We start from the raw sequence: 22,541 nt of genomic DNA, 5'->3' as shown, positions 1-22,541 counted from the left end.
ATTTTATAAAAAAAAACACACCAACCCCCCCCAGCCAATGCAAAACAAGACAGAAATGTCAGCCAGGCTGACAGTTTAATGTGTTAACAGTAATATAAAAGAAAACGAACCAACAGATTATATTTCTAAGATATACAGCATTTGCTATGTCCCAGTTCTCACACCAGGTGTGTACTACTGCCTTCAAAAAGGAGAGCTGTCTGCAAGAATGGTATCTGATTGAAAGATGAGACACTTGAAGAAAATTTAGGGAGGAGGTTTTGTAATCTGATAATGCAATTGAATTTCTATAGATCTTTCCACTCCTAAAGAAAACAAAATTTAGTAAGCTTTATGAAAAAAGTGACAAATAAAATTTTTATAATTTGTTCTATTTCTTTTATTCCATAAGCTACTTTCTGTCAAAAATGCTTCTGATGTAAAAACGTTGAGCAGCTTTAGCATTACTGAAGTTGAAAAAAAAGATTCTTTGCAGAGGGCTAGCAGATGTTTTCTGAATTGTGATTGATGTGGCAGGGCAAACCAGAAGAAGATAATCTAAAACTGAAAAAAGAAGAGGCATAGCTTTTCAGACAACTCAGAAGAAATAGTTGCAACAAGGGGCAAAACACATATGGGACAGGTTGTTGTTACATGTGTTAAACAGGAACTGGATTGGCTTCTGGGAAAAAGGGAGATTAAGAAAGATTTCTGATCTCCTTCCCTTTTCTCTGGCAGAAAGAAAACTTTGATAAAATGTTAAGAGACTGGGCAGGTTAGGTGGGCTGTAGTTTGCCTTTAGTCAATACTTCTCCATGATCAGAAAAACAAATTATTTGTTCTACCAGTGAACATCTTAAGCATAGAAAAGTTTATTAGTTGTTCATACCAGCCAATATTCCTGTGTTCTCAACTAGCACAGTAATATCAAGCAGACGTAACTCAGAAGGCAGTAGCTGATTTTGGAGAAGCTAGATTAAAGAGAAGAGGGAAGGTCTTCAGTAGATTTATGTAGCCACTGAAATTTTTAAATATATTTCCTCAGATTTGCCTCCTCTCAGTTCAGTGTGCTTTGTTTTTTTTCCTCCTATAGTACTTGTACAAGATGCAATATTATGACAAATTCAGATCATCACTGAAAAAAATAATTTATCTGGAGACTAAACAGGAGACTTAAAATGTATTCATGGGTTGAGAGAACTCTCTGGTCCGCTGCTCTGTGCTTTGCTGATATTTTGATAATGTTTTGTGAAAATCACAACAATGACCACAGGCATCTAACAATCCTTTTGGAAGGCCGGGACAAAGAATTAATTCAAACAATGCCAGAGTCACAGAGTATCCACGTACCGCCTTGTGTCCTGAGCAAAACACTCTTCTATGAACTCTCTTGTGTCCCACTTCCAAGACAAATGCTACCCAGCGTGTGTTAGTCACCTCTCTGAGAGAGGATGAGAAAGCTTCAGGCATGTTAAAAAGTCCCAACAGTTCAGTAACAAATTAATAGATGTACATTCACTTTAGAGAAAATGAACAAAGGACTTCAAATCATTCCTTACAAGATCTTAAATTAATAAGCAACATGAAATTTAGCCAATTGGAATCAAAGTATGAGATGACATTTGATGTAAGCTTGGGACAACATCAGATGCAGTAAAGATGTCATCTGGGAGAGAATGTAAGAAGAAAACAGAGTAGATCATACCCTTATTGTTTTCATCTGGAAGAGCAGTATCTTCCCTCGCCCGTCATGGAGACGGCAACAGCCAGCAATTACAGGTGAGCAACTGGGAACCAAACACACTCCTGCTGATACCAGTTAGCTACAATCTGTATGTATACTTCTGCGCCTTTATGGTTCAGACAAAAGCATATCTAAACAACAACGCACACTGTTCTTAGGAGACAGCAGATGACATTCTTAGATTTTCAGATGCTTTAGGAGAAGCATCTTGATGGCACTCAGAACCATGCCCTACGCCCATTTTGAATGAGAACTCTGGACATTACTTGAAGAATGAAAAAAGGTGCTAGACAGAAAGTCTGATCCATCCACAGCACTTCTGAAAAACCTCTTACTAAGGCAAGCTAGGATTTTTTGACTATCTCCACGTCTGCTCTTTGATGTCAGCGTGGGTTTTATTTTCTTCATTTGGAAGGGACTGCCTACACCCTGGTGTGGTCCCACATTATGGTATTGGGATTTTTTGTTTTGTTCTGTTGTGAAGACATGTTGAATAATCATGCCAACACACACAGTAATTGGTAGGATAAAGGCTGACACAGTTATTGGGTACATTTGTAGTTAGTGCTATTTTTAAGAGAGCTACATAGCCACGATCAAATAATAAATATTTCCCTGTTTTCATTGGCATTCCTTAAATATGAGAGAAATCTTTATTACAACAAGAAGTCTGTGCCTCTGTGAGTAATCTTCTTTACTAAGACAAACCCTTTTTTGCTACACCGAGTTAACCTCTTCTGCTATAAATTACATCATTCTGCAGGTTGTACCACTCAAGAAAACACGCTTTAGGTCCTGATTGTGTAAGCCCTACTCACAGGAATGATCTTTACCTATGGGAGATGCTACGCTGGAATCAAATTACTCCCTTGAGTAATGGTGACCTAAGTAAATAAAGGACTTGCAAGCATGTGTAGAGTTTTAAGTTAACTATGAAGAAATAAGCTTAATGAGGACATTTGGTTCAGACTGTTCTCTCCTTTTTTCTCCACTCCCTTCCCATTTGTAATGAAAGCAAAACAAATTGGCCACTTGAGATTAAAAACAGCTAGGCAATGACATGGGAAAGGTGGTGCAACTTGTCCTCACACGGTGCTGTATGTGCTGAGGAGATGGTTCAGATTGTTGAGAAGTCTTGTTCAAGAATGAAGGAGAACGTAAGAAATCTGCTTAAGAGCACGTTTCCTACAGCTTTTAGAGCCCAAGAGAAAAGAAAGGAACTGGACTTGGCAAAAGCTGACATTGTTAAATGCAACAACAACAAAGTTTAAGGCAGAATTGAGATTTGGAAGCCAAATTTTGCCCAAATGTATTTGCAGCAATTCCCTCTGTTGTCAATGACCTTTACCACATAGGTTTGGTGGCAGTAAATTGCCAAGTATATTGTCTCCTCCAGCTTACTCTACTCTTTTGTACCTACACACAAACCTTTCACACTTTGGAAGCTTTGATCAGGCCACTTCTCCTATCTCCCCACATTGAAGGCAAGCCAGAATTCTCCACTGGTATGCTGCTTATACCATAACCTCACATGCATCAGAAGGGTAAATTTAAGCACCTAGCTCCACCAGTGACAGTGTATAAATGCAAACCATGTGCAAAACAGATGACTGTCAACTATACTTTGCCAGAAGCATACACATTTTGAAAAAAAATTGTCTTCCTGACTGACAGTTAGTATTTGCTTAAAACTTAAGACTTAATATGTGCTATCCAACATATAGAAACAGGCAATGGCTCACATTTCTTTGCCATATTCCAAAAATGCATGGTTCTCAAAAGATATGTCATTTTGGATTTCTTGAATTCTCTGTGTTTATTACCTCAATTACATTATTTCCTCAACTATATAAAGTTGTGTTAATTTTCTTGGGCTGTGCAGAAAACAATGAGAAATTACAGTGGAAAATTTTGATTGTGCACTAAAAAAAGATAAATCCCAAATGCCAGCCAAATAACTGCATTGGGTGTGTTAATTTCAATGGTTGCAAAATGAAATCATTGCAATAGATTGAGCTGCCTTGTCTCAGTGGCTGGGAAGGGCATCGCAAGCCCAAGCAGGAGGGCAATCACAGGCCAGACAGTCAGGTGCCAGGGGTGGAATAAGGCGAATGTCACTGCTGCACACTGAGATACAGAAAGAACTAACAACATGTAGAGTTGCTCTAGGTCCCATCCTCACCCTCCAGTAAAGTGGTTTGGCACACCCAAGTTGACATGATGCTACAAATGAGAAGAGTGAATTTACTCTGGGAGAGGGCATTTGCGCGTAGTTAATCACCATTTCGTTCTCTCTGCTTTGTACAGTACAGGCAGACGTAAGGTTTCAGGAGCAGTGTGCCTGCAGCAGGAACTGGGCACTCTGCATGGTGCTTGATCCTTATTTACTGGCCTAGCCTTCTCCACACACCAGATAGAGTGGCTTTGAGGATGCTTCAATTACACCTGAGTTCAATTGGGCCTCTAGACAAATTCAGCTTTACAAGGATTACACAAGAGAGAAAACTTTATGTCTGTTCCCCCCTGGTTAGGTATACTACCTCCAAATCAGGTGTAGCTGAAGACTAAGTCTTCAGTATAGTACCAGTTTCTAGCTCACAGCACTAAAAGGCCTTCTGATAGGCAACAAGCATCAAAACCCCATTTTTTACAAATCATTCAAGAGCAAATTCAGAGTCCTGGAATCAAACAGAAGATAGAGGATTTGCTTAGTCTTACGTTAGGAGGATTACCATGGTGAGTCTGACATGTCCCTACCGTCTTAAACTCTGTAAGTTACTCTATATTTTGCTATAAAAGTCCCCTTGTAGTTTTCTTTCAGTGGGGGCTATCTCTGGATTATGAGATCATACAGACAGAATTCCCCTATGATTTGAAATTATTAGATTAGATCATATTCCTCAAAAAAGGGGAGGAAAAAAAGAAATATTGCCAGTCTTAGAGTTAAGAACAATCTTCATTGGAAAATGTAGACTATAGCCTGAACATCTTGTAAGCATTTGTAAGACTTTTTCTCTTACTTCTCCCAAAAAACTGACTGTAATTTAGTATGCACAATGTACTTAGGCAGTGTCCCACACAGACAAAACCTAGACAGAAAAAAATCCAGTCCAATCACCCCTGGGATTTCCTTGCTTCACCTACGTGCAACAATATGGCAAATTAACAACAAACCTAGCTGGATGACTTTGCCAATCCAGCATCTCTCAAATGGGCAAAACTTTCCTCATATATTGCTGTTCTCATAGAGCCCTCAGGGGCTTTTTTTACTTCTCATCTTCATTGCTGTATGTGGTGAATGTGGCATCATGTATACACACCTGAATGGCTCAGATCTATCAGGACATTGTAAGTAAAGACAGGATACTTTCCTACATACTACAAAGTTCAAAGAAACAATCTGATTAATGCCAGAGAGTTTGGATAAGGATGGAAGACAACTGTGGTAATGAGAAAACACTGCAATGAATATGGGGTAGAGAACATTGCTGGGACTGAGAAAGCATTGTAAGTTTTAATAGAGAAGAGCATTTCAGGGCAAATGAGGACTAACTGTAATGAGACAGACCAAAATCTAAAAATGTCTAAATTTTTCATTCACTTTGTCTGAAGGTGCCAAATTTTCACATGAACGCAGAGCAATCATGGACTTCAACAGCAGCAGCATTCCGAAAAATTAGTTGCTCTAGTCAGTTATTTAAATACATGTAAAGGTAGCCATCTCTAGGCATTCATGCATGAAAATTCTGGTCTTATTTAATTTTAATTAAAAAAATATACTCAGCCAGTTACACGCTGTTGTTTCACTGACAGAAAGATATTGCACTGTCATGAGGAGGGTCTGGCTTAGGTTCTTGTACTCATACCCTTTGTCTCCCAGTTGTACGATTGTTGCATCTCCAGTAGACCATGTGAGTACTGGTGCTACCTACACTGCCTTTGAGTAACTGTCTCCTGCTAGGAGACTCCAGTGGAGCCTGAACACATCACAGCCTTAGCTTTTTGTGGTTCTCTTTAAAAAAAGAAAAGAAAAAACATGGCAAGTTTTTGTTCTAGTGGAACAGTCAAGTATTCTCCCTAGCTTTGGTAAGGATATCATGGTCTTCTGCACACAGAAATCTGGGTGGTCAGCAGAGGATCTCATTGAAAATACAAGTATGGAGCACATCATCTACTCAAATTATACGGCTTTCAAGTTATCTAGAAGAGCTTATAAATTAAGTTTGGCAAATATCAGATAGGCAATAACTAGTGGCAACAATGTAGGTACAGGAAGACGAAGTACAACAGAAAGAGGATGAACAGAATGTATGAGGTGGTATAATTGAGCAGCGTGAATAAAGGTGATAGAAATGGAATTTAATAAGTTAAATGGGCGTGAGTTAGCATGCGTAGGAGTAACTGATTGCCCTTTCCAATAGTCAGGAGTGATTTTCTTTTTTAATTGGATCATGTCTCTTTATTGCCAAATTGGATGCTTCTTTTTGCCCTCCTCAAGCACAAAATGTTTAAAACAAGTTTTAAAATATTTAATAATGTAAAATGGAGATAGAAGAGTAATCAACAGAAAACTCCTGACACAAAAGGGCTGACTTGATTCTGTCCCTAGAAAGCTTTGCAATGCTTTACTCCTGCCAAAGTAGATACTGGGTAACAGTTTCCAAGACACTAAAGTGATTAAGTTTTGGTATACATGCTGATTTTGCACTTGTCTACTTATGTCTGTCAAGGGAATAATTTTCCTTCTCTCTCCTTTCTCAAACCAATATATTGATCTTAATGCCGCATTAAGATGGGTGCTCTAATGCACATGTGAAGTTTTTTTTACAAGGAGACTGCTTTGGTACACCAGCAGTAAAGTTATTTCAGCAACTGAAATAAAGTATGCACTAAAGGAATTATGTTAGTATGACAGTAACAGAATAGTTGAACAGTGAAGTCTGGCCTGTGTGTCAATGATATAAAGTGCTTATGTCTAATTTTTGAAAGTGACTTACCACTGTGAAACCTAAATCATCCATGTGCTGTTGAAAATATTCACCATTAATTTACAGGTTAATGCCAGGCTAAACAGACTGGGAGTGGATCATTTTTTCAGAAGCAGTAGGACTTCAAAAAAAGTTAGAAATAATAATAATAATAAAGGGTTTGATTAATTATCCCTTTTAAATTTTAGTTTGTTCACAAAACTGCCAGCACTGGGATGAGAGCTGTGGGAAGTATCTAACCTACTGCTCTGCCATGTACCTCACACAGTCACAACAAAAATTGTACTTCTTACTCCAAAAAAAGTTTTCAAGAAAGGAACTCAAACTACCTTTTTTTTCTTTTTCTTTTTAAAAAAAAACACAATCAATCCCTATTGCACTGCTTGGAAATGTGTAAATACTTAACACCAATTTTTGAAGGTGTAATGGGAACCCAAAGACATTAAATTCAGTGCCTTTGAAGGCTTCTCCCATGATGATACAATTGGTTTTGTGACATGGGTAAAAAAATGTCTGTCTCATCTTTTAAACAAAATGTCTATCTCCTTCCTTATGACAAGTGGTCTTGTGAATGTCCATGTAACTACAAAGAATAAAAGTATCACCTGTTCTCTTAAAGATTATGAAATATTTATGTGCCCACGACAGTCATCCAGACGTAGTCTTTAGGCTTTGTTGTATTCATGACCTCAAACCCCTTCTGTTTTAGGATGCACTAAAGTAATTTTGGGGCTGGGACAGTTCGATCCTAACAAAGATTGTCAAAGGTACCTTTGCTTGTCTGCCTGTGGGGGAATCAACTTTGCTTGCAGGTGAATCACTTCCTGTGCTGAACAGTCCCTCAATTCTTCGCTACACAGCTGAGACGTTTTCTGGCAAGAGACAGACAAGTCCCAGGAACTAAGCATGGATGGGACTTGGAGAAAAGGGATTCTCAGCCCTGAGGCTAACGTCCTCTATCCATCTATCTGAAGCTTTCAGATACCAGTGTTGTCCCAGGTGTCTAGAACTGGTAGCCACTATGAGACATAAAGAATTAGAAGCCACTTCTGAAAGCGTTAAACCTTGAACTTGTGCTTCAGTCTCTCCATCTGCAAAAAGCAGACAGTAGTAATTTACTTTAGAGGGCAATTCATATGTTTTTCCCCTACTTCTAATCATATTTATGTGGAAACTCTCTATATTCTGAAACAGGTCTTTTAAAGCTCAAACCTGAATACAAAAGATGTCCCTCTTAAATTGGATTATTTCCTACGGATTGAGCCAGAGAGAAAAAAAATACACGCAAAATCCTTTTAACTCAGAAAAAATGATTCCATGCTGCAAGCCAATCTCTCCACCTCAGACAACCTATTTCCCAACCCCAATCCTAAGGAGTTTAAGATTTGCATGCAAAAATTCACCACGTGCTTCATAAATTTGGTTTATAAGAATCATTGTGCTTTACACTTTTTTCTTCCCCAAATAGTGGTAGTTAGACGTGGACCTCAAGCCAACCAGCAGATGTTGGGCTTTCCATGCAGAAGGTGGCTGTCAATGACCCAGAGGATACCCTTTTACTAATGAGATGCTAATTCCATACACTTACAGAGTCTGTTAAGTGAGAAGAAACTGCAGTGCATGTTACATTCATGTAATTTTAGGACAAATCTGTGTGGATCATCTCCTCACAGTGGAAAAGACTACTACATTTTGGAAGGGGGAGGAAGCAAAAGGCATTTTTTTATGGATAGCAAAACACAGCAAGTGCAATGTTAGTAACTCACCCACTGGTGTTTATAAAGTCTCAGGGACAGAACTTGAATGAGACCCAGAGATTTTACTTCTAAACCTCTGCACTAATTTATTATGTAATAATGTAATCCTGTAATGTACTATTTATGGTTGGCTTAGGCAATCTTATCTAAAAGGCCTCATGAGAAAAGTTACGCTCTAATACATATGAATGTGATAACATCTATCTAGGCTAATCAACAAGCATTTGTACAATTCAAAAATGCACAGTGAAGATTGAGGCTGTATTAGCTACAGACCTCAGGAGGCTTTCTAAAAGCCACACCAGCCCCAAAGAAGCCTGGTTCAATAAATATGTCCCTAGTCAGAACCATAAAGACTAATAGAGGATGTCTGTCAGGTCAAGTTAATGGTTTGCCTGCTTCACACTGGACTGGCATTTCATTGTCTAGACCAAATATTTGTTAGCATGCACCAGGCTCCCTTGCTCTGTTCAGGTAGAAATTAAATATTTCTCTTGATGAGAAAACCCACGAGTGGACTATTAGATAGTCTACACTGGGAACAAGATCATATATGCATATGGGCATGAACTGTGTCATTGATTTGGCTCCCTCAGCTTCCTCCAGTCCTCTAAGAGCACTAGTCAAGAGACTTCCAACAGTAGTAACAAAACCCTTTGTCTTGGGGAACACATGTTGTTCTCCAAAACAGCAAGACCTATAAGCACAGTTAAGCTCAGCCTATGTCAGAACAACTCTCGGAACACGTCCCAGCGTAAGCAGCATCTCACCAAGAACGCTCCAGTTCATAGATGTTTAAATTCGAGTACCTTCACCTTACCATACAGTGGGCATGCAACTAGAAAGCACCGAAAGACTTAGATCAGAGAAGGACTAGGAAAGAACAACAAAACCTTAATTTACAGCCAGGAATTAAGTGGGTGCCAGGGCAGACTAAAGACCACAGACAGAATACGCTTCATGAGACAAATCTGGCCAAAAGCAGAGCTGTGTTCTGCATGGACTGAAGGTATTACATGGTACACAGTTGTCTGCATGAATCAACCCACTGCAGTAATCCCTAACAGAGGTGGCATGAATAGTGGATGTTAGTTCTGTATCAGAGGGGGAGGTCCTTAGCTGCCTAGTAGACAACATTTACTTTTCAATATTTTCTACTCATCCACTGATGCCCGAAGTAACCCCAAGCCAGGCATAAGCTGAGGCCTTCCATACAGGTTACCAAGCATGGCTTTTTGTGAGACCAAATAGTAGTGCTGTCAATTGCCTCAGCATTTTTTGCTTTTCTCAGTGCTTCGGCTCCTCCCACAAAGACTCTCACCTTTCTTTTTAAAAGTTTCTACCCTTTACGGTTGTGGAGAAAAGCCTGCAAACATGGCTTCAATATAGCCTAGTGGGTCAGAAAACAAGCCAAAGAAAAAGAACCTCACACTTTTTTTCCCCCTAACAAATAAATAATGATTTTTAAGCTGATCTCACAGAGTTTATGGTAACTTGACTCAAGGTTTTTGAATAACTAAGGTTAGAAGTACTTTAAGATATCAAACTAGCAAGTTCCCCAAATAAAAATAAACAAAGCTCTCTCCACAGCTATTCTGGAGAAGATTAACTCCTTTCCTGCTAACTACATCTCTCATTGCTATAAACATGGAAAGTAATGACAGCTTTCAACAAACCCTCTCTCTAAAAGGCCAATAGGGCCCATCTATAACAAAGTCTCAAGCCAAATGATATGATCCTCCCACACTGTGATGTCCATATTCCACCTCCGCAATAGAATTACCAGACTTCCAGTTACTCATACCTTCACTGTAAATAAGAAAATGGATGTTAGACTATCAAAAGCTGTTTAAGGAATTTCTTAGAGGCATTACAAATAATTTAAGCAAATAAGACTAACGGAGAACATGACTGTGTCATTGCCCTATGTCCTGTTGGTTCTAAATTGTTCCCAGAGCTCTTGATCAGAACATCACGTGCAAAGAAGAAAATGCAATTTTAATGAAAAAGCTCCTCTCCCTCCAAAATCAACACAAATGACCATACAGCATTTCCATTAAGGTCACGTATTTATAATACCAACAATGCACTGTGACTTCACAATTATTTATAGGATCTTTTGCTTGAAATAATGAAAATCTTGAATCTCCCACTTTCATTGTTTACAAAGGTTGCACAATCAGATTGACATACTATGAAACTTCCATTTCCCTTCAGCTCTGGTTTGGTCATCCTTTGATTACTATCACGTTTATCATGAATCTACATTAATTTGAAAGAAGGCCTCCCACACACACCAAAAATAATCTGCATCACGCTCCATCTTCAAAATTGTTACACAAATTACTCCTGCCCAATGCCACACCACAGACATACATAAAAGAAAAACAATGACGTTACTTACTAGGAACTCCAGACACCAGCCGTAATGGACGCAATACTCGGAAAGCCCGCAGTGCTTTAACATCGAATCCGGCACCTTTTCCTCCTATTGAATTCCCCCCATCTGCTTTGGTTGCTTGTTCTAAAATTGCACTAAAAAGCCTGCAAAAAGAAAGAGGAAACAATCTGTAGGCAGACAGCAAGGCTTGGGCTAAACAGGAACAGAGATCATCATCATCATATCACCCAAACTATCTCACAGACCTGTGAAGAGTGTCACACATCTCAGTCGACATTCGCGTGTGGTGGAGGAGAGACAGACTCTTCCCATATGCAATAGCCTAATGGTGATGTCTATACCATTTGTAAAACACTTGTTTCTGGAGCAGACATAAACACGACATGCTCCTCCTTCAGCCTAATGGCTCCTTGCAGCCAGCTATAGAATACCCCAATGACCAGCCTGCCTGGTGGCACGTGGAGGTGTGCTCCCTGCCCTGTATGCTGGGACGTGCCGGGTGCTTCAAAATGGCCATTCTGGCAATGCTGCGTGCCAAATTTAAAGGGTCACCAACAGCAGACCACGTGGGTCAGATTTTGAAGGCAGTCTCGAGGCTATCCTTACCAGACAGTCTGGACGTACTCAGTGGGAGTTGAGCGGAAAGGCAAGAAAGCACAAATTTTAGGTTTTGCCATTTCTGCTGCCAATACTTTACTATCTCTGTTAACCAACAATCCACCTTGGGGAAAAAATCATCCTCCATAATTAATCCAGTTGTTAATTATCTGTCACCCATTTTACAAGGAATTATGACTCACCAAGGTCACTATAGGTAGAATTTGGTGTAAAACTCGGGGATCCTTCAAGGTGCAAATTTTTAGATAAGGGAGTATGCTCAGATTATGTGCTTGTGTATCCATTTGTAAATCCATTTGTAAATCCCCTGATGCATTGGCTAGGGAAAGCGCAAAACTGTAGGAGTCTTATTATTAGAATGTTTTATTATACCAGTCTTAATGTTTTACCTTGGCTAGTAGGAGTAACTGCTTTAAGGAGAAGATGTCTCACTCAGAACACATTTGAAAAGGCAGAGAAAGGCAGAAAAGACAATGTTCTTCTGTGAAAGAGCTGAAGGCTCACCCTATGTGTTAATAAGAACTTGATTTAATAAATTAGCTTTCAGGAAGCAGCTTCCATTTTTCTGGTAAAACATTAGTACCTTTGGGGGAGAATGGATTCCTCATGAATTTGCTAATGACATTGCTTTCAGCCTTGAAGTCATCAGCTTGAACCCAGCCAAATTCAGTAGAGGTTAAAAGCTGGTCCATTCGAAATGGATGTTTGGTGCTCTGCAGAAAAAGCTTGCCTGCAAGAGGCAGAGACCCCGTGGCCCATAGTGTGCCGTGGAGGTACCAGAGGTACCCTTAAAGAAGCTGCCTGGGATGCCAGAAACAGCCTAGTTGGAGTGGCCTGGATTCAGCACTGATTGATTTCTCTCAGACTTTGCAGTCTGCAGTGCCTCTGTCAGGATGTCATCTATAAGCCCTGACTGGCATATTCCACTGAGAGCCCCCAAACTGCATATCAAGCAGAGACTGAGCTGCCTGATTAGGAGCTCCAATCCCTGCAGTCTGTGGTTGAAACTTACTGGTAGGGCCACAAGCCTAGGGAGCTTGCCCTGGATAGAAAAAGGAGGATTCATTTGCCGAAGCATCTAAGCTAACACATTTCCCCAGCACTAAATCCACACAAAAATGTGGATTAGGGGAGTGCAAATGTGAAATTAGTTTCTTAAGTAGTTTTTTTTTTTAAATTTCATATAAAAAGTCTTATAAAACTTGTCAGCTGTGACTGAGGAACTCCTAACTGGATCTATTCAAAGCCTCAACTTCAAGCACTGCAGAAAGATTTAACAACTAGGTAACAAGCGTGGGAAAAACTGTGTGTGGGGAGGTTGGATGCTGAGTTTGTAGGTGTTGCAGACTGAGAAGCAGGATGCAGAGAAGACAAAAACAGAGCCTATGAGAAATACTGCGTTGACTACAGATACCTCAGAGAGAGATAAACAAGGGCTGATGCAAAGAGCATGAATTATTGGAATGTATGTATTTCTTGAGCTGTGTACACAAATTATACAGTTGCAATTTTCTGCTGGTCTTCATAATAGAAACACTGTAGGTCAAATTTGGCCTAATATATTTCCAGTAAGCTAGCAATTAAGCTCTAGAAATGTGCTCTATTTCTTATTCAAACGTTTCCGTCTTCCTAGTCAACAGAATTCCCATACTAGATGACAAGTGACATACCTATACAGCAGTCCCAGTCTCCTGGGATCCTTTGGAGGAAAAAGAATTCACTGCAAAAGGTTTCTTATGCTGTTTTTCAGCTCTCTCACAATGCTGAAGACAAGAAATCTCAAGGAACTCTGAGTCAGCAATTGTGCAAAACTGGGGGTCCGTTTTCCTGGTCCCTATCATCACTGACCCCATGTTTTACCAAACAGCAGCTCTTTGCAGCTGGCACCAAGGGCGTTTCTCCTGCCACTCATGCAATGACCAAACCATGGGCTGCTCTAGAATTCTAAGAAAAGCTATACATGTCCTAAATTAATTCAGGAGGAGCAGAAACACAACCAGTAGGACAGCTCACTCCACTGGAGCTACAACCTGCCTTCCCAGACTAATGCAGCTCCACTGCAGGCCAGTTGGCCCTGTTTGTGTGCTCCAGCGTTGATGTGCTAAACGTGCTGTCTTGAGGTACCCACAGTCATCTGCCTACTGTACTTCAGGAATAATTTGCAGTAATTCCTGCTGCTCCTCATTTAAAAACCTACACTTAAACTTGAATTGCATTACTCCTGCTAATCCTGCTCTAACGCATTTACTCCACGCTTAATATCTCCCCCTGTACTAATCTTGCTTTTCAGTAATGCAATACAACTGTTTATTTCTCTCATTTATTTCACTCTCTTTCCCTTTTGTATTGTGGTCTAGACTGTGCCCAATCTGGCCTACTGAATCTCTACTCCACTCTTCAAATTTATAGTACATCTTGGCAATCCTACTTCATTGTCCCTATCGCCTCCTGAGTTAGGGCATGGGCAGACATCTATGACTCAGAGGCTACAACTACCACATGCTTTTTTGGATGTAACTCATTATGACCCAGAGGGGAGGAAAAAAATAAAATAATAAAATGTCCTGTTCAGAAATAACACCAATGATAAGACACAGAAGAAAGGCAAGGCTTCTGACCGCCCCTTCCATTATCCTCTATTAAGAAAAAAACCTGCAACCCATATACAATTTGTAGTTTCTATGAGCTCTATAGACTCGTTCTAGTTTTTCAGCTAATTGTTTTCCAATCCTAAAAGAGATGGATAGAAGTTAAGCTACTGATATAAAACAGGAGGCCAGAGTCCTTCTACCCTGTATTTACATGGGAAAATCTGCTCTTTGATGAAAACCTCTGGGAAAAGCTTACAGTAGGTATGGTGGAGCGAGGTGTGGTTCTTTCCTTCTCTTCTCAGTAGGTGAGTTAGATGAAATGCACACTCCAAGCATGGTGTGAGAGAACACTGTGCTGACAGAGAAACCAAAATTTGGATAGTATAAAAATGCAAGAGGGCTAATCTCTTGTGGCTACTGAAAATCTCACCATTTTTAAAAAAAAGAATACAGAAATCAATCTTATTTCCTCCAGTTAACTACTTTCCACCAGCCTAAATTCATGTCCCATTTTCATTTGGATATAGTACTTTCCACTGATGAAGCACGATTAACAGCATCTTGATTTCTGAATTTCACTTGTGACATGACTACACCTAAACTAAATTCATTTGACATACATGAACTATAAAGCAGAAAATAATTTTCTATTACACACATGTGTATGGACACACTCCACTTTTTTTTTTACATTTATTTGTGAGGTATGAAGCTAGCCTCACTGTTTTTCTTTCTTATATTTTGCTGTTTCCCATTTGACATCTGAATATCAAAAAGCTAGATGACCCGAACAGCAGCATGGTAAGGCTGTAACCTGCTCTACAGCTCTTCGTCTCTTCCTCTGTGGGGAGGGCATACTGATTTTTATAGCATAAAAAAAGAACTTGTGAAGGGCCTTGTCCTGGTTTCGGCAGGGATAGAGTTAATTTCCTTCCTAGTAGCTGGTACAGTGCTGTGGTTTGGATTTAGGGTGAGAACAATGTTGATAACACACCGGTGTTTTAGTTGTTGCTAGGTAGTGCTTACATTAGCCAAGGACTTTTCAGCTTCCCATGCTCTACCGACTGAGGAGGCTGCAGGTGCACAAGAAGCTGGGAGGGGGCACAGCCAGGACAGCTGACCCAAAGTGGCCGAAGGGATATTCCATACCATGTGACGTCATGCTCAGCATATACAGCTGGGGGAAGAAGAAGGAAGGGGGGGGATGTTTGGAGTGATGGTGTTTGTCTTCCCAAGTAACCATTACGCGTGATGGAGCCCTGCTTTCCTGGAGATGGCTGAACACCTGCCTGCCGATGGGAAGTGGTGAATGAATTCCTCGTTTTGCTTTGCTTGCGTGAGCAGCTTTTGCTTTACCTATTAAACTGCCTTTATCTCAACCCATGAGTTTTCTCACTTTTACCCTTCCGATTCTCTCCCCATCCCACTGGGGGGGAGTGAGCGAGCAGCTGTGTGGTGCTTAGTTGCCAGCTGAGGTTAAACCACAACAGGCCTCCAGAATATAAAGAGAAAACAGAGGGCTTAGTATTCCTAAGGCCAAAAATCAGCAGAAAAACACAGCTAAAAGAATCCTTGTAGGTATAAAGAAATAGTAAAGTACAACGATTTTTTTCACAATATTTTACAATTCACCTGTGATTTGTGAGTGTGAAAGTGTTTGGGTCTGTCCTTTAGAAACTCCCCACAGGTCTTCAGAAAGACGTATACTGTGACCACATTTTCCAGTCTGCTCTGAATTTCAGATCCTTTCCAAATACCTTCACTGCTTACCTTCCCAAGAAAGCCTGCCTTTCAAATTACGACACCTTTTTTTCTGGCAGAAGCTATGGGTCCTTGGAGAATGACTGTGCTTCGCAGACAAACCACTTCGCCAGGAAAGACAGTCATTCTTCTAGCACAACATTGTCAAGGTAAGTCTTCTCTCAAGAAAAATTTCCTCCAACATCCTAATATTAAAGGACCTCACTGTTATATCTGAAAGTTTTAATGTTTTCCAAAAGAGGAACAGTAAAACTGAAGGAAGCAGGAAACAATTTGACTAATCATTAGTGTTTGTGTGTTGTGCCTCATTAGGCAGCTTAGGGGTGCGATCTCTACTCTTAACTAATAACACAGCCTCTGATTGATACCCACACACAGACATTTTTCTTCAAAGCAGCATTTAATGGTGGCTGCTATAGCAGGTCATAGGCTATTTAAAGATAAGCTAGAATCAAGCTTTAAAAGACTTAGCTGATAAATAAGCAGATCTCCCACAGTGCAAGAACGATAAACTGTTACAAGCTTACGGGTCTAAAGTGCATCCTTTCTCCAGAAAAGGTAGCAGTTGTGTTCAGTGGCCCCCTCTGCTGCTGCTGTGTATTCCTGTGGCCTTGTTAGAACCACTGACTAAGATCCTTTTAGATACCAGGGGACCTATCTTCAGAAGGCAGGGGAAAGTACACAAGCACATTTTTATAAAAATTTTTTATAAAAACTGAGACTTCCCTCTAGAATTCATGCTTGCTCATTTCCTCTTTCTCTACTGACTTTTTAACATAAAGGAAGCCACTTGTCCTGTATTATCTCTTCAAGATATACGTGGTAAGCAGTGTATACTAGGTGGATTTAGAGACAAACAAAGGATCTAAAACTTGTCTTTTTTTTGCTCCTTTAACTTCCAACAGTACTTGAAGAAATACTTCCCACCTAGCCTTTCTATTTTTTTGTAGCAAGGACAATCATCATTGAAAATGAAGATGATTCCTAAGACAGAACAAGCACAAATGGCAGTTACCACAGTCGTTTGGGGACTTGCGGCTTCCAATATGAGTCCCACACCATCCTTTGCCCCACATACCAAATAAATCCCTCTTCCCAGTGCTACAGCTGTGTCCAAATTACTCAGCTTTCTCCAATAGCTCCATCAATAGGCAGAAAAAGGCACCACAAGGAAATGTTACCAGCACTTGCTTTCTTCCTCCTCTCTCTCCCTTTAAAATTTATTTTAAACCTTTTCCATGGGACTTCCTCCCTGAAAAATATTCAAATATGCCGAAATTTAAACATCATGTCATTGAGGGGTTTCAGGCAGCCCCTAGGAAAAGAAGACAGGGCAAAACAGGAACAGATGGTATCACCACGTAGATTTTGCAGAGGGCTTGTGGAGAGAAAAAGCAGTGCACCAGCCTGGGCTGTGGTACTGTATGAGTGAGTTTAAGCAGATAAACATCAAAGGAACCCATCTGGCCCTGAAGTGGAATCTGTCACTTGAGTTTGTTACTATTTAACAGAGACCTTGGGGTCTTGGCCGTGTTTATTATACTCGTGTAATCCCTCCCCAGTTACATTTTTTTGTTCCCCATCTAGTGACTGAGAGCTGCTGGAGGCAAGAGCAGATAGAAGAGCTGAGAGCTGCAGCTTCTGTCAATGGCAAAGGAATTAATTTCAGTCTGAATATCATCTTGCTGATTAACTGCCCTAGTAGAAAAATTGAAAAGGACTGTACTTAAACTAGATATAATGCTGCTCTGTGATTTCTGGAGCCCTGCTCTTTTGCATTCCAATAGAAGAAGAAAAGGTGATGTGTCCTCTCTTTAAAAAGTCTCTTTCTCATAGAAATGAAAAGGGAATAATCACATTCACAGGACTTTTGTTCTCCAATCTTTCTTCAACTTAAGCAGCAACTCCTAAGCAGGTGAGATATCTGAGGGCATTCAAAGGCAGAACCAGCTACGGAATTGGACATCAATGCCAGGGGAGGAGTTGGGGATTTGCCAATTTTCAATTAATCATTTGCTGTGGGATCCTCTGGCTGCGGGTAGGAATGAAGGAGAAAGACAGTTGGGCACTGCCGTAAGGAGAAGCGTTACGCCCATGTGGAGGCAGAGAGGTCTTGGGACTAAGAATAGGTTCCAGCTCGTCCTCCCTCCCCCTCAACTGGGAATTCTCCTTCCACCCACTTTTCCCCATGATGATGGAAAGTGGGAGGGATTGTGTAGCACACAGCAGTATGCTGACATAATTTTTTGGGGCCACCACAAAAATGGTCAAGAAGCTAGATGGACTTTGTTTTGGGCCAGAAATTACGAGGGGGTTGATGACTGAAAGTGTCCCTTTTGACGTTTTCCCTAGGAGCTGATGCAGGGTTTCCTTGGTAAAGAGGTGAAAAGACTGCAAGTTTTTGTGGGCGATGAAACTCTTTAATAATGGAGTGGTGGGAGGATGGGACAAATTACTCAGGTGAAGAAATACTTGTTCTCTTTGACTTCAGGGGTAGTTTATCTTTCACCTCTTCCCTTCAACAACCACAATTCAAACCCCTTGCTTATCTCTTACCCTCAGTTAGAAAAAGCAGAAGGTGTTTTATTTTGCTTTTATTCAAATAAAATGCCAAGCTTGAAAAATACAGAGAGGAATAACAGGATTAGAAAGGTTGCAGCTCAAAGTGGCAATTTGATCTACAATAGCAAAATTAGTCTTTAAAAAGGTTAAATCTTTAAAAGGGTCACAATCAAAAATGTTGAAATCACCAGCATCAGAGTGCAATTGAACTGAAGAACTTATTTTTGTTTGTAAGTATGAAAACCTGGGGTTTAAATTTTTCATCCATCTTTGAGAATGAGAAAAATCAGTAAAAGTTCACAAGATGGCAGAATTTATTTGTCATCCAACTCTAATCTTAATTAAAGGATCCCACCTAGATATTTTTTTAATATTCATACAGATTTACAGACAAAGGAATTTTCTTCCAGTTAAGCATATTCAGACATTTGACTTTGTCCAATAGCTTTACACTGCTTCCTCTTTTTATTCCTGTTTCCAAAGAGCAGTTTAATTTCCATGTCTTGCAAACCATTAAAAGCCTTGGAAAAGGCTAAGTAGCAAGGGATACCAGACAGAAAATGCGCATAAACTGATTGTCAACCCTTAATATTTACCTCAAGGTAAATCGTTGCTACACACTGAATGAATCAAGCAAGAATCAAGTTATACCTGCAGAAGACCAGTGAGTTAACTGTATTTTTAGATTACACAGTAATACTTGGTAAAACACATGGAGTCTGTAGGGGGGCTAACACAGGAGTGACAAATGGTGGTGGTAGGAGAAACATGATGGACGGCAACCTCTAACATCACCCATAAGTAATGTACCAAGCATTCACCCACCCTCATGCTCCCAAAGTTTCCCAGTGTCCGAAGTGTGTTCAAAGACAAAATGTTGGTACTCACCCTACTACCACAATTATAAAATCTAGTAAATTCCAGCCATTGCGGAGGTAAGCGTTGGGGTGAAAGAGAAGTCCATATGCTATTACTTTTAAAAATGCTTCCACTGTAAAAATTATGAGAAAGAGATATTCCACTCGTTCCTGGGGAAGATAAGAGAACAAGAGAGACAATGGTTAGCATGAGTGACAAACCACGGATAAGGACGTTTTCTTCTGTCACAGTCCACCCGTGCAGCCTCCAGCTCACTGACTTGCCACTTGGGTACATCTAACGTGCATGGCTTGCCAGAGGGCTTTTCTCCTCATACTTGCATCGTCTGCAGCCAGTCTGACAGGACGACAGGACAGTGGCAGTAAATTTTGATTAGGCTCTGAAATTTGCTGCCCTTGCCTTGGCAGGGACTGACCACCGCACAGGCCTTTGCAAAGGAGAGGGGAAGAAGGTCAACAGGCACGTTCTAGCACTGAGTTCTCTACAAAGTACATCGCCAAATATTGTCAGCCATCAGAATGAACTGCATCCAGTCCTTTTCTACCTCTGGAGAGGAAACATTGCTGGATGCAATGCTGTGGAGAGAGATGGGGAGAAATAAAGAGAGGGGCACACCTGAGGCTGATGCATGTGTCAAACTGTGCCTTCTTTGGGATTCCCTTTTCCGTTGCTGGGGAAAAGGTAGGCTGAATATTGGTGAAAAATTATTTACAGATCAGGGTGACTAATGCTAGAGGCTTTTAGTCATTCCATCAGAAATGTACATGTCCCTGTGAAATGCGGGCTGCAATTAAGCATATCCAAATAAAGTCACTTCCAGTGACAGTACAGTCTGATTCAGGACAAGCAAGCAGGCTTTTGGAGTCAGTACACAGGCTCACTGTCTCTCATCTCTGGGGTTTTAGCCCCAGTGTGGAATAAGAATAGCAGTGTTGCAGAAATGGTAGGGACCTCCACCTAAGTAGGAGGGAAACTGCAGCATTAGGTAATCACTACAAAAGTGCTGCATGGCAAGCTGAGTGGGAAATAAGTATGTGAAAACTAGATGATAGCAAAGGGAGACTAGGTCCCTACAAGGTTAAACTACAAAGTTATTAAAAGTTCACATTAAAGAAATAAAAATCTGAGATAAATACAAATTAAAACATCATAGACATTCCTAGTCATATCTTGTAGGGTACCCAGCAAGACAATCAGGCAGGTCACTACTGTATTTTTCTTTTCAGGTCCAAACTGCAATTGCTCTGTTCTTCTGTCCAGCTGAATGCATGTATGACACTTTCATATGATACAAAGTGATCAGGATTACAAAAAATCATTCCATCATTTAACTCAGCTGCCCATTTGAACCTCTTCCATTCAGTTCCAGGTAATTAACAACTCACTAGCAACTCATTGATCAAAACAGGCAATTTCCAGTTCATCTGCATGTTTACATTAACATGTTATTTTACATGACTGAGAAATTCCATCTGGCAGTAGCAGGCACATGTTTGTGCTTTAAAATACTGCGGTTTTCACTCAGACAATGCTTTGACAATGCCTGCAGTATTACTCCCCAGTGCTTAGTACGGGACATACCTAAAAAAAGAAAAAGTATCATTCTGTAGTTATCTGAGCCAGTCATAAAGCTTTTGAATGTGCCCACAGCACAGATGTCCCAGATGGAGACAGGTCAGCACTCTAAGGATTTCCCTCCCCTTGAACTCAGAGAAGGAAACAACAGCATACAATATTAGTGACTACTATGTCCCCAGCTCTACAAATAGTAAGTGAATTATTTTATTTAGCACAGGAATTGACACATAAGTGCTAACAACCAGGAGTCCAGCCATGGTCTTGGCCACAGAAAAGAGCTCCATAATGGCTTGCACACTCCTAGAAGGGACTAACCCGGCAGCCCTTCTCCCTCCACTGCCACTGACAACTGAATGGGTACTAATTGATGTACAAATCATAGTAAAACAGACCCAAATGATCAAGCTATATGCACACATTTGTAAAGGAAGATGAGCTGTCACGAAACTTCTTAAAAAAGACACAACAAAATCATTGTGCGATGGGAAGTCTTTACACAGTGTCTTTCCGATTGCCCTGTACCTTTGTGCTGTCACCTGCCTCTATCAGCATGGCGCGAGGCCAGACGCCAACCCACACAGCAGGCAGATAGCCCGCGGTAGCTCTGCCTGGGAGGCGATGCCCTACCTTTGAAAGGACAAGGTGAAGACTGTGTGGAGGCTGGAGGAAGATGGAATGGGGGAAGAACATGCCCTGAAATGAGGATGGGAGTAGGGAGTGTTGTGCCTGGGATGGACGTGGCCTCTCTAGGGATGAATGAACACCTTTTAGGATGGAAGCAGAGATTTCTCTTGCTGCAACCCAGTCCATTAATGGCTCTCACCCTCTGTTTCAGCCAAGGGCTTTCCACAGTTGTGGGCAAGCTCTCTTTCCCTCCCACAAAAAGGGCCACAGTAGGTCCGAGACCACTCTCATTCAGACTGCCTTTGAGGTTGCCCTGTGCACTCAATTTATCTGGCATCCTACTCTATCAACAGAGACATGGGCTCATGGAGAAATGCTGTAGGCCCTAAAAAACAGACTTCCCCAAAAACCTCTCCTTGCAGTCACAGCTGACACTGATACCAAGGGAATGCTGGGGAGCCTACCCTCTCGTTTAATAACTCCAGCTCTAATTTGAAGCAGACTGGCAGAACAATTGAAGAGGAAGGCCTAAAGCTGCCCCCATGCCCAGTGATTTAACAGCAAACACTGTCCTTGACCTCCAGGCGCCCTGGGACAAATGCTGCTGCCAGCTCTGTGTCTGGCTTTGTGCTGCTTCTGTGGCCGCAGTGCTGTGCTGCGCTGTGCAGGCCTGCCCAGCCAGAAGAGCCTTTCCACCCCATGAATTTCATTGAAATACCTGTACTGATGCAATCAAAAGTCCAAGAAAGCAAATACGAAATGCTGTAGGCCCTAAAAAACAGACTTCCCCAAAAACCTCTCCTTGCAGTCACAGCTGACACTGATACCAAGGGAATGCTGGGGAGCCTACCCTCTCGTTTAATAACTCCAGCTCTAATTTGAAGCAGACTGGCAGAACAATTGAAGAGGAAGGCCTAAAGCTGCCCCCATGCCCAGTGATTTAACAGCAAATGTTGTCCTTGACCTCCAGGCGCCCTGGGACAACTGCTGCCAGCTCTGTGTCTGGCTTTGTGCTGCTGTGGCCGCAGCAGTGCTGTGATGCGCTGTGCAGGCCTGCCC

At 41.0% G+C, this 22,541-nt stretch overlaps 1 protein-coding gene across 1 annotated transcript in view; it reads right to left on the bottom strand.

Annotated features, from left to right (window-relative positions):
• The window catches only part of CACNA1C (calcium voltage-gated channel subunit alpha1 C), a 521,583-nt gene that overhangs the window by 193,862 nt on the left and 305,180 nt on the right, over positions 1–22,541 (bottom strand). Inside the window, exons 4-5 of the mRNA XM_009278953.1 lie at positions 19,290–19,429; positions 10,873–11,012 (exon numbers count right to left, since the gene is read on the bottom strand). Of these exons, the coding sequence (XP_009277228.1) occupies positions 10,873–11,012; positions 19,290–19,429 (280 nt within the window). The remainder of the gene's footprint in view (positions 1–10,872; positions 11,013–19,289; positions 19,430–22,541) is intronic.

The sequence above is a fragment of the Aptenodytes forsteri genome, unplaced genomic scaffold, assembly GCF_000699145.1.
Source record: "Aptenodytes forsteri isolate BGI_AS27 unplaced genomic scaffold, ASM69914v1 Scaffold241, whole genome shotgun sequence".
Classification (NCBI taxonomy): domain Eukaryota; kingdom Metazoa; phylum Chordata; class Aves; order Sphenisciformes; family Spheniscidae; genus Aptenodytes; species Aptenodytes forsteri.
This window is presented reverse-complemented; position numbering and strand designations above follow the sequence as displayed.